Here is a 12,477-nt window from a genome sequence, read left to right as displayed (position 1 = left end):
GAAAGAAAAATGACAAAGAAAATGAGATAAAAGGGAATAGATTCTGTGAACATCCATTGTTATATCAACCTGAAATACTCCTCATAAAACACTACCCCACTCCCAATATATCTTTAAATTATAAAGGGTTGAATGGTATATACAAGGAAGCTACTGATAAGTTCACTTCTTCAGCGTTTTCTCCTCTGTACTAAATACTCCCTATTATTCAGCTCAGGCTTCAGTAAAATAATGTAGCATTTTGGGAAAAAGATGCAAAGCAGCAATCCAGCACTAGAGGATAAGATAGAGAAGATTTCCACAGCTACCATATATTTTCCCTTGGTGCTCAAGTAGGTTGGAACAAAAGACAACCAAACACTGCAAAACACCAACATGCTGAAAGTGATGCATTTGGCTTCATTAAAACTGTCTGGCAACTTCTGAGCAAAGAAAGCCACAGTGAAACTTGCAGTGGCCAGCAACCCCATGTAGCTAAGGACACAGTAAAACATTACTGATGATGACTCATTACATTTCAGTACAATTGATACCCTCATGGAATGCATGTCAGTATCTGGGAATGGGGGAGAGGTTGCCAGCCACACAACACAAATTGCTGCTTGAAAAATGGAGCAAGAAAGAACAATGGAGCTGGCCATTCTTCTCCCCACCCACTTCTTAATCCTGGCTCCTGGCTGTGTGGCCATGAAAGCTAGAACCACAGTGATGGTTTTTGCCAACACAGAAGAAACAGCCATGGAGAAGACGAAGCCAAAGGCAGTTTGGCGGAGGAGGCACATCACCTTCTCAGGTCGGCCAATGAATAGCAATGCACAAAGGAAGCAGAGCAGGAGGGAGGTGAGAAGAGTGTAGGTGAGGCCTCGGTTGTTGGCTTTGACGATGGGAGTGTTGTGGTGTTTTATAAACGTTCTTATCATCAGAGTTGTGATCAAAGAAAATGAAAGAGTACCAATGGCTAAACTGATTCCTAAAGGTTCTTCATAAGATAAGAAGCTTATAGTCTTGGGAATGCATAAATTCTGACCCTTGTTTGCATAATGATCCTCTGGGCATTTAAAACAGTCAGCCATGTCTGAAAAGGAAAGTTGTGTTGTAATTCCATACATGAGCTGTATAATATGTTTCTTTTAATGCTTGCTTCAGAGGGAAAGGGCGCTACAATAATTAATGAATCTGAGATAGATGCTATAAATCAGGTCCCGGATTTGTCTTAAGGTTGATTGTTTAAAACCATTTTAGATATACGTTATCTCTGTGCGCATGCTGTCTATTATGTTTTCTGTAAACAGTTTTACACTTTGTACAATTCATTTTTAATGTATGTTTGTTAATTTTGGTAAACCATCCAGACAGCTTCAGCTATGGAGTGGTATAGATATGTTAATAATAATAATAGTAATAATAATAATAATAATAATAATAATAATAGGTCTTATTGTTCACGTATTCATTTTTGTCTTGATTTTGTGAAATGTGGCACTGATTTGATTGAGAGTAATACCATCAAAATCAACACAAAAATGAATATGTGAACAATAAGAGCTGCTATTATTATTATTATTATTATTATTATTATTATTATTACACCAGGGGCAGAACAATACCTCAGGGTGCAATCCTATCAGATCTGCCCTGGGTACTTGTAAGCCTCCAAACTCGGAGGTTTACAACTTTACAAGTATCCAGTGCAAAAGTCAAGGCACTCTGCCTTTAAGCTAGTCTTCTGTTTTCACTCATCTAGTGGAGGCTTTGGGGAGGAGAGGGAAGGAGGATGAGGTGCCATCAGATATGCTGTATGTCTGCCACCCTGGTCTCCTCCCCTCCCTGCCCCTGGAATGTCCTCCCCCACCCCATGTCTGCACTATGTTTTCCGAGTGCAGAGAGATAGCCAGCACAGAGGAGGGGAGCACAGTTTCCTGGCTCCACAGTCAGGGCGCCCTGTTTCCAACCTCGAAGCCAGGAAACCGAAATATCTGATGTCCCCCAGACACTGTCTAGGGAACATAGGATTGCTCCCTTAGAAACAAGAAGAGGCTTCCACCAAAACTGCCATTTTTCTCATGTTTCCTCCTCCCTCTCCATATTATCTGTCACATGTTATTCCACATCCTGCATTTTTATCCAACTGCATTTTCCTGACCCATTCAGGAAAGCCAGTAATGTCGTTCAGTAGGGTTGTGATATGCCATTTGTAATGATGTCAGGGCAACAGGATAGTATACTAGTATGTATGGACGGTGATGGAGGAACTGAATGAAAGGCCATGATATTTATCAGTAACACTGTGTTTCTGGAAAGATTTTGTTCCAATATGATATTTTAAAACATATAAATTTCAAGCCATTTAGGTTTGGGGAGGATTTAATGCAGAAAACGAAATGAAGAGCTTTATTTGTTTCTACAGTGTTACCTATGACATTCATAAAATTATACTGCATTCAGTATGGTATACAGTACCCATTAAACTAAGTGAGGAAACTAAATGCAACAGCACAGTATCTCTAAGTAACACTGCATTTCTTGAAAGATTGAGTAATATGATCCATTTTTAAAGGTAACATAAAACAAGCTGATTGTCTGTCTGTCTATATCTATCTATCTATCTATCTATCTATCTATCTATCTATCTATCTATCAAGACCTTTATTTGTTCCTACAGTTCTTTAGTACACCAATGATATGCATGGAATTTTATGCACCCAGTGTACTAAAGAATGAACCACTATATTCTCTACCAGCTGAACCATCTGAAGAGGCTTTAAGAGGCCTTTATGAAATGCATCTCAGTCAGTAGTCAACTGTCACAATACAAAATAAGCAAAATTCTAAAACCAATATTTACAGCTTTAACCCATTACGACATGCTTATTTTTTTCCCAAAAGGACACACTATTAAAGAGTCAACAAAACTTTATTAATTGGTTAATGAACAAGGAAAATGGGTGACCGTTTTTTTTGCTCCCTAGTATCCACTTCTTCTGAATTGAAGTTCAATGAGGTTAATTTATAATATTAAATCTGAAACGAAATCATGCTCACTTTGCTCAAGCTTTCAGTACATTCAATTTATTCATATTTTGTCATGGTTCTAGACTGAAAGAATACCATCCCCCTCCCCCCAATGTGACCTTGATGTTAGTGAACATAATATCGCAATATTTTTTTTAAAAAAAAAATCATGTGGAACACTTTTTCTTTTTTTTTTAACTGATGCCTAAATCTACTTCTATGGACTTGAGCACACTCCAGGAGAAAGGATAGGACAGGAAGAGGAAGGCCTGGCGTGCTATGGTCCATGGGGTCACGAAGAGTCGGACATGACTGAATGACTGAACAACAACAATATCTACTTCTATACATTAGTAGGAGATCACACAAGAGAATCTGAAACAACTGTGCATATTAGCACGTGAAGATTGCCCTTTTTTGTGAGGGGAGTGGGCAGGCTCTATCTTATAAATATCTACATGCACATTGTTAATGGGGGGGGGGAATGAATGAACAGACCTACAACCACATCAGTATTGTTTATTCTTCTCATGAATACATTCTTGCACCTTTGTAATATAGATTTGGGAAGTAACTGCGAGCTATGCAAAAACAGACTTGTGTACAATAACTAGAAATAAAAATGGAACAAAGGAGAGTTTCTCATCCATCCATCAGATGGAGTAATTTGGAAGTCTAAAATTTAAGGAAAATTCAGATAAGGAGAATTATCAGCACATAACTAATCCTGAGGGTTTCAGTAATGAGAAGGTGAGTAACACTTGGCAACCAAAAGTTAACAAAATATTTTGGTATTGGTTGAGTTCATGAATTATATCCAGGAATGAATCCCCTCCACCTCCCTGTCACTCACAGTCGCACACACACTCAATCAAAACTTCAAAGGTCAGATTTCCTGCATTGAGCAGGGGGTTGGACTCGATGGTCTTGTAGGCCCCTTCCAACCCTACTATTCTATGATTCTATGATTTCAAGAATTGAGGAAGGTTAACATTATAGATCATGGATGCATACAGTGTCACTGCCCATATAGAGGCTATTGGATGCATAATAACTTGCATATTCCTTTGGATTATAGTCAGTCTTTCTGAGACCTCTGAACACTATAACTCTCACCTTTATGGTCAGATATCCTCCCTTTGGGGCAAGCGATGCAATCATAGCAACAAAAAGGCTCCCCTTCCTTCCTGTTCTTCCTATAACCAGGTTGGCAGTTGGCATTACACAGAGAAAGTGGCTGTGCCTGTCCACCCATGAAAGAGGAGAATATTAATTTTCAGAAAACTGAAGGTGTGGGAGAGAACATAATATACTTTGGGCTGTTGTTAGTAGTGGTGTAGGGAGCAGGAACATGGGAGAGCAGAGATCTGGTACTGTCTTCACATCAGGAGCAATGACATTTCCTGACAAGTCAGTATTATAATCCTGGGGGCAGGTTGGAAAAGAGGGATATGATCCCTTTGTTATTAAGCTCAGTTCGAATTGACAAAAGCCTAATTTCACCCACTGAACATCATGGCTGATCAGGGATCTGAACCCAAGACTCTCCCAGTATATGTTTATCTGTATATCTGTATATGAGGATCTGAATTGTTCCTCTAGCTCACCCCCTCCTCATTAAATACATTATAAATACATTCTTCTCAGCATTTTTTTTGGAAATTCATAAGCATTTCTATTCAGTTTTTAGAATGTCATACTAATGTTTTTGGTGGGTAGATATTTTTTTAAAAAAACTTTAAAAAGGGGGGGCATAATGATTACATTTCCAGACAGCACATTCCTATGCAAGCAACCACTAACCATACTAGGAGTTATCTCTGCATAGATTATCAGTAGTATTTTTTAGGGATGTACGAAAGTTACTTACCGTTTCGCGGATCTGCTTCGCAGTAGGGGGGGAGGTGCTCTATCCCAAGCCTCGATGGGGGGGAGTCACTCCATCCCTCCCCTCGGAATCCTCGACGGGGGGGAGGCGCTCCGTCCTTCCCCCCGGAGTCCTGCCCGGCTGGCTCCTCTCCGCAGGGATTCTACGGAGCCGCCAGCCGGCTCCGCCTGCAGCCAGACATCTGGCCACTGGGCAGCAGGGACGCAAATGGCAGCGGCTGTAGCCACCACCATTTGCGTCCCTGAATTCAACCGTGATAGGCTATGTAAAGACTTACATAGCCTACCACGTCTGGGTTAAAAAAAAAAAGTATGCAAATGGCGACGGCTACAGCAGCCGCCATTTGTGTTCCTTATTTTTCTCCGTCTTAGTCTACATAAATATTTACGTAGACTATTATGGCAAAAATAAAGGGGAATGCAAATAGCGTAGTGGGCGCTATTTGCGTTCCTTTTTGATTCACTGTTTTAGCCTACACAAATATTTACATAGGCTAAAACAGCGAATCAAAAAGGAATGCAAATAGCACCCACTATGCTATTTGTGTTCCCCTTTATTTTCACCGTAATAGTCTACGTAAATATTTACATAGACTAAGATGGCGAAAAATAAGGAACGCAAATGGCGGCCGCCGGAGCCGCCGCCATTTCCGTACGCTTTATTTTTTTTTAACTCAGATGTGATAGGCTATGTAAATATTTATGTAGCCTATCACGGTTGAATACAGGGACGCAAACGGCAGTGGCTACGGCAGCCTTCATTTGTGTCCCTGCTACCCAGCAGCCGGATGTCCGGCTGCTGGCGGAGCCGGCCGGCGGCTCTGCGGAATCCCCGCGGAGCGGAGCCGGCCGGACAGGACTCCGGGGGGAGGGATGGAGCGCCTCCCCCCTATTGAGGATTCCGGGGGGAGGGACAGAGTGCCTCCCCCCCACTGTGAAGCAGATCTGCGAAACGATAAGTGACTTTCATACATCCCTGCAAAATTGTAATGTTTATGGCTGGAGAACAAACTCTGTCTGACTGATAGTTCACTGATGAAAAGAGGAGGGAAACAGAAAAGCTAAGATGGAATTATATTCAGGGTGACTCAGCCTTTCTGAATATAGATGGACAGAACTATTCATTTCTACACACACACACACACAACTAGCTAATGATTTATTTGAATTTCTTTTTTGGTTTTCTATGTGTGTTTGTTTTCAAGAATTTTGCTTTCTCATTTAAAAACCATGAGAAATTCAATGATAAAAAATCCTGGTGGTAGAAGTCGAATGTTTAAGTCATCTCAGGTTGGCTCAAGTCCCAGAAATCCAGCAAATGGGAAGTTGTAGCCCATTATCAATAATGATGTTGTGCAATGTCACTACTTGTGCTGGCTTCCAAGTTATTCTCCCTGCGCCCACACTTTTCCTGGGTCTTTCAGGCCCAAATCCAGAAGGGGAAGATGGAGTGCCTTGGAGCAGAAAAGATGCCTTGTGATGTCCTGGTTCTGTATTGCCTTATGACATTTCTGAGCTGTACTGTTTTGCTAGAGGAATTTTCCTGGGCTTTGACCCAGGCTATCTGGATTTGGGCCTGAAAGACCAACCAAGGACAAGTGGTAGTGAAAACCCCCTCTGCTGCCTCCTCTCATAAACCATCAGTCCCCTTCTCTCTTCCCAAAACAAATAGATTTTGCCATTCCACCATCAGTGAGTTGCCAGTCCCCCACTGAGATTTGGAAATGGGGGCAGCAGCCTCAAAACCCCGGGGATTGTCCTTCAGAACAAGGAGTATGGGGACAGCACATGTTCTTTTCAAGTCAAATCATGCTTCCAGAAATTCGGCAGCAAATTTGGGTCAGGGCAGGGAAATTCACCAGCCATTTCAGAGGAATAAGAGGCAGTAAGGGTGCGGACTCAAGTAGGAAGTAGAGAAATGCAGGTCCCCAACCCTCAGAGGTTGCCCTGTCATGGATAGTACATTACCTGATTACTCAGACAAAGAGTTTCACTGGCGAAGATGAAGAAAATGGATACACACAGAGGGGTGTCCAGATAGCACAAAGAAACCAGAAAGAAGTGCCCTAACCCCGGCGCCAGCTTGTCTGGCTGAAAGGGTGGGCCATTGCGGGTGGGTGGGGTGACAAGACGCAGAGGCCTCTGATTGGTGCACCCCAGTGGCACCACCATGCAAAGAGGGGCAGGCTGAGTTGCCTTAAACTCAGCCCCCCTCCCAATCTCAGCGCTCGGGCTCGACGCAGCTCCCTCCCACCCTCCCCTAAGCAGTGTGGGTTTCTTGCCGGCTGCCCTTCGGGAGCCATGTAGGAATTGGCTCACAGTTCGATTGGCCTATTACTGTGAGTCTTTTTTGCCTATGTCACACTGTTTCGCGGGTTGAGTGTGTCCTGTAAGGGAATATGGTCTATATGATCGGTCACATTCCAGCTGGTGGCTAGGACGGGCAAAACAGGAAAGTAGGGATGGTGTGCATGCAGAGGCACCTTATGGTGTCAGGTGACACCTGAGGCCCCCTGAATGGGTTGTGCAGCTCAGCGGGGGATAAGGGTTGCCTGAGAGAACAACCCTACTCACTCACCCAGGTGTTGTGTGGCACCGAGTCGAGGGTGACACCGGAAGGTCTACCTCCCCCAGAAGGGGCAGTCCAGAGGGATGGCGAGATCACCGCCACCCCTCAGGCTGGGTGTGTTTTTGCCCAAGAAGTGCCAGCTAGCCGCTGACACAGTTAGATGCCCATCCTAGTTACCCCTTTGCAGGTATTTCAATAAATGTGGCCCAATTTTCACCCCAAGCTTGTTGTCTGCGTCTTCTTTAACCCATCTCCTCTCGCAATGGATTGGATCTACAGCTCTTTCAGTCACAGAATGGAGTTTTTATGCATCATGCTCCACCATTCTTTCTTCCAGGATTGGGTGAGGACTGGAGCAGTCATGGTGTTGTGTATATTACATATGAGCTCCTTGAAATCTTTTCCAGCAGTTTGTGTGTCCTGCTTATGTCTATTTTTCCCTCCCAAGGACTCTCAGTGGGCATCTCTACATTAAAGAATAAAACCCCACAGTGATACCATTGTGGAGCCTTTTTCATTTACCATGGGCTCCCAGATGGTGACCACATGATTGGCCACACACCTTGTTGCAAAACAGAACTTCTCCCAGCCATTCAAAATTGGGATACTTTCCTAAATGAATGCATTCATGTCCTACCTGATTAAACCAGCTGTGCCATACAATGGCATCCTCATTGATGGTGAATGCTTCACCTGGGGGAGCCTGGGGATCCATCCTTCCTACTTTCACTCTCATGAAGGATTGGTTTGGATACGTGACCCAATTTATGATGTCGAATTCTGAAACTAGCTCCCCATTCAGGTCAAAGACAACTTTTTCCCCAGCACTGTTGTTAAATGAGACAAATTTCAGGAAGTGGTGGAGCTAAGAGAAAACAGATGTTTCACAAAAAGGTGCAACTAGACAACAAGGACCTGCATCTTCCCCATTGAGGTAGAAAATATACCCATGATGGATATAATATTCACACAGATATTTTAGAACAAAGCCCAAAACTCTCTCACCTCTTTGCGTTTGTCTGACAGCATTGGTCTTATGTGCCCCCTTCCCCACCTTGCCCTTCACATGGTCACTGCCAATCAAACATCAGAAAACAATACTTCCTTAATCTCTTGGACTAGAGAAATCTATAGAAACACTGGCATTACTTGGCACCATCACATGAGGTTTTTATCATTCACTCATGGCGGGTCACTGATGGAAGTTTGTGGGTCCTTTTCACAACATCATCAACCTCCAGGGCACATCTAGTGGTATTTCCTGGTTATTCCATGTTAAAAAGATATGGAGGTAATGAGATATTTAAATATCCTGGATTTACTGTACCGTGTACATTCCTTGTTGAGCTATTAAAAAGCCACAAGATTGTGCTGTTTCACTGAGATCTATGGGACATTGAAAATTAAAAATGTCCACTCTTAGCAATCATATCGTCACCATCTGGGAGCCCATGGTAAACATGAAAAGGCTCCACAATGGTAGGACTGTTTTTTTTTGTTGTTTTGTTTTTTCCTGTAATGTAGAGATGCCCACTGAGAGCCTGGGGGCAGGGGGGATAGACATAGGCAGGACACACAAACTCCTGGAAAAGATTTCAAGGAGCTCATATGCCACATACACAATGCTAGGACTGCCCCAGTCCTCACCCAATCCTGGAAGAGAGGATTTGGCAGGGACAGCATTGTGGAGCATGGTGCATAAAAACTCCATTCTATGACTGAATTACTAAAAGAGCTGTAGATCCAATCCATTCTTTCTGGTTTCTTTATGGAGGATTTTGTATGCCTTTTTGATGTTGCTGTTAATGAAGTTAAGCATTGTATATTATTTTGGGGCTTCATCCATTTTGTAATCGGATGGGTTCTTTTTTTTTAATCATGTCATTCAAGTCTTTGCTATTTGTTGGTGGTCTTCATCTTACATTTCTTCTTTGGTTTTTGTTGCTGCTGCTGTTGTCTATTCATTTTTATATAAACCCTCTCCCATAGATACTTACTGAAATTATTTGGTGAATTTAATCTTATGAATAAACTCTCTTTGGATCCTGTTTATGGATTACTATCTCTTTGCTTATCTCTATAGAGATGGGAACCTATTTTTTTCTCTACAAAGGTGACCCTCTCTCAGAGCTGGCTCATACATTACTGGCAATGGCACAGGCAGGAACCATCAGTGTAGAATTAATCACATATCTGTATTTCCCACTGCACACATCTGCTCTCTAATCATGATCCACAGTGGTACAGAAAATGTCATATTGCATTAGTGTTCATAATGTGAGAGATAATGCATGAAAGTGCCCCCACATTAAAATGTTGAGTTGATTACCTGCCAGGCCTGCTGATTATGAAGCTTCCTTCTCTCTCCTTTCATCATTGCCTTACTTTTGGATGTGGAGGAATACAAGGCATGTAAAGCATGAGCAACAGCATAGACTGCATTGTAAATGCTGTAGATGTGGCCAGTTACACTCAATGGGAAGACATGCTCAGGAAGGCTCTCCAGCTTCTCCTCTCCTGTGCAGATATTCCCAGTCACACTGCTCTGAAAAGAATCCTGGAATGTACAACCAAATGCCTGAGCCCAGAAGTCCTTAATAAAATCATCTCCTTCAGCACTGTAAGGGTTTCTACTCTGAAGAATTTGCTTGAATCCTTGAAGTTCACTGGAGTGAAGTACAAATGATAAAGCTCCATGGAAGTCTTCTATCGCCCAGCTTCTCCTGTTCACAAATTTTAATTCCATCCCCACTGTCAAAATCCGGACCTTGCCTTCTGTATTTTCCATAAAATCTTTAACGGATGTACTTAGCAAGTATCTCAAAAGGATCATGGAATGTGTGTCCCCATTGAAGACCAACACATTGGCTTTGCAGCTCATGATTTTGTCATAAAATTCCCAAGCACATGTCATAAAATTTCCCTTATCAGCATCATAACATAAACTGGTAAACGATTCTAAGACAGCAAAACAAATTCCTCTCTTTGAAAACTCTGGAAGCATTGCCTGCATGAACCACTGCAAAACATCCCCATTTACAGCAACAAATCCAGCCCATCTCCAGTTGAAATGGTGAAGTAATTGGAGAATCCCCCTGTACTGATGGAATCCATTTGGAACCATCTGATAGAAGGAATGGAGTTTGGTGTCCTCTGTTACTGCTATAGCAGAGCCATACATGAGCTACAGAAAGAGGGGAGATATAAGCAGAAATATGACATTACTGTTTTTGTCTTGGTATGCAACAGAGAAAGTTCATTTGTAGAATGGTACATTTTCAAAATTGTATTGATCATCCCCATATACTAAGTGTATTGAATGCCCCCACTTAGTTCTTGAAAAACAAAACAAACAAACAAAAATTATTGAGGCCCTACTATGCTGAAGAAGTCCTATATTTCTACATCAAACACAATATTTTCTTCAATTATGAATATTACGTCTTGTTCAGTAGCTATTATTAAATATTGCTTCCTAAGTGAATAATGTGATTCTTTCCCATTCTACCTTAGCATGATATTAAGCGAAAGGTGACACCAATTTAGGATGGAACAATACCATTCAAAAGATGCACATACTGTAGTTCCTTACCAATGATTTAAAAGGTGTGTGGGATTCAGCAATGAAGAAATGTTTTACATACTACTATAGAAATGTTTGGCATGACCCTCAATATTAATGGTAAAGGCTTTAACAATTAAAGATCATGTAGAAGCTTACACATAGGTGTAAAACTGAATTATTGTTTTTTACACAAACATAGTCTGAGCTCCTACAGAGATATCAGGTTGGGTTCAGACTTAGTCATCCTTAGAGTCAACCCATTACAATCCATAGGATTTACATTAGTCATTAACTTAAGTCTCATTAATTTCAATGGGTCTACTTTATATCACTAAGTCTGGGTACAACTTACTATATCTTCACAGATCAATGTCATCCAAGAAAAATTTACAGACTAGTCATATATTTCCCCATTTAGGAAAGAATCATAAACATTGCGTCCCTTAGTATGGTTTTGCTATTCATGCAAAATATAATCTTTTCCTTGTTGACATGAAACAACACCATCTCTGTCTACACACCACAAAGTCACATCTTTTTCACAAACTCACAAACAGTATATGCAACATGTGCATTATTGTAATTCACAAACATGCATCCTACCTGTGGAATTTTGAAGATGCCCAAAATATTTGTTATCTGTTGGGAGATATCAGTAAACAGTTCCTCTATAATTGCTAGTAGATTGTCCTGGATCTCACACTTGTAATTGGGGACAAGTTTGTTCTTTGGAGAAATAAATTGCATTGCTGCATAATAGGTCCACCTTGCATTCAAATAGCTGTCATAAATTTTGAATCCCAGTGTAATATTGGGCAGCATCTGGTTTTTTTTGTTGATCTCATTAACAGCAAATGTCAAAGCCAGGATGTGCTGGTAGTTCTCTGTCACTACACTACAAAGAGATGCACATTTTGTGTCAGAAGCATATTCACAACTTCCTAAAATTGTCTCCATTGTGTTATGGATTGTTATGGTGATGGTGATTTATTACAGCAATCCTTAATCCAAGAAGGGTTACACAAGAATATAAGAACATAACTACATCACTGAATAAACCTATATAAAACTACAGCATGAAAAGCCTGTTCTACAATCTCAGTATGATACAGATTTAATATAGGTTATATTAAAATAATGGACATATGCCCATCATAAAGAAAAGTTCAGACACTAAAGGGCTGGAGAAACTTTCCTCATTCTGTGAATGGCACAAAATTAGATGCTGATAGTATGCATGATTACAATACATGCACATTACAGAAACATATGCTATTATCATATTCAAATACAGATGTGAGAGCAGGATGGGGGAAGAGTTGGAAATCCATAGAACTCCAGATTATGCAGATTATGCAAAGGGGATGGAGTGGGTCTGGTTTAGTCAGGAATAAGACAAATTATTATATGCTGGAGGTATGGCAGGATGGCTTGGGTTTTGGTG

General features: G+C 41.3%; 2 protein-coding genes across 2 annotated transcripts; both read right to left on the bottom strand.

The window, feature by feature from the left end:
- Positions 1-170: 170 nt before the first annotated feature.
- LOC146341359 (vomeronasal type-2 receptor 26-like) lies at positions 171-4,237 on the bottom strand. The gene is made up of 2 exons (XM_084807395.1): positions 4,129-4,237; positions 171-1,075 (listed from the first exon to the last, which is right to left on the bottom strand). The coding sequence occupies exon 2, from the start codon at positions 1,071-1,073 to the stop codon at positions 171-173; it is 903 nt and encodes a 300-aa protein (XP_084663521.1). The 5' UTR covers positions 1,074-1,075; positions 4,129-4,237.
- Positions 4,238-9,468: 5,231 nt separating this feature from the next.
- Positions 9,469-11,990, bottom strand: LOC146341358 (vomeronasal type-2 receptor 26-like). The gene is made up of 2 exons (XM_084807394.1): positions 11,637-11,990; positions 9,469-10,652 (listed from the first exon to the last, which is right to left on the bottom strand). Exons 1-2 carry the CDS (start codon positions 11,988-11,990, stop codon positions 9,777-9,779), a joined length of 1,230 nt encoding a protein of 409 aa, XP_084663520.1. The 3' UTR covers positions 9,469-9,776.
- Between the last annotated feature and the right edge of the window lie 487 nt (positions 11,991-12,477).

Source organism: Heloderma suspectum, chromosome 6 (genome assembly GCF_057233095.1).
Source record: "Heloderma suspectum isolate Gila_16-S chromosome 6, 16-S_ref, whole genome shotgun sequence".
Taxonomy (NCBI): Eukaryota; Metazoa; Chordata; class Lepidosauria; order Squamata; family Helodermatidae; genus Heloderma; species Heloderma suspectum.
The sequence above is the reverse complement of the archived record's forward strand: the minus strand, read 5'-3'. Positions and strand labels throughout refer to the sequence as shown.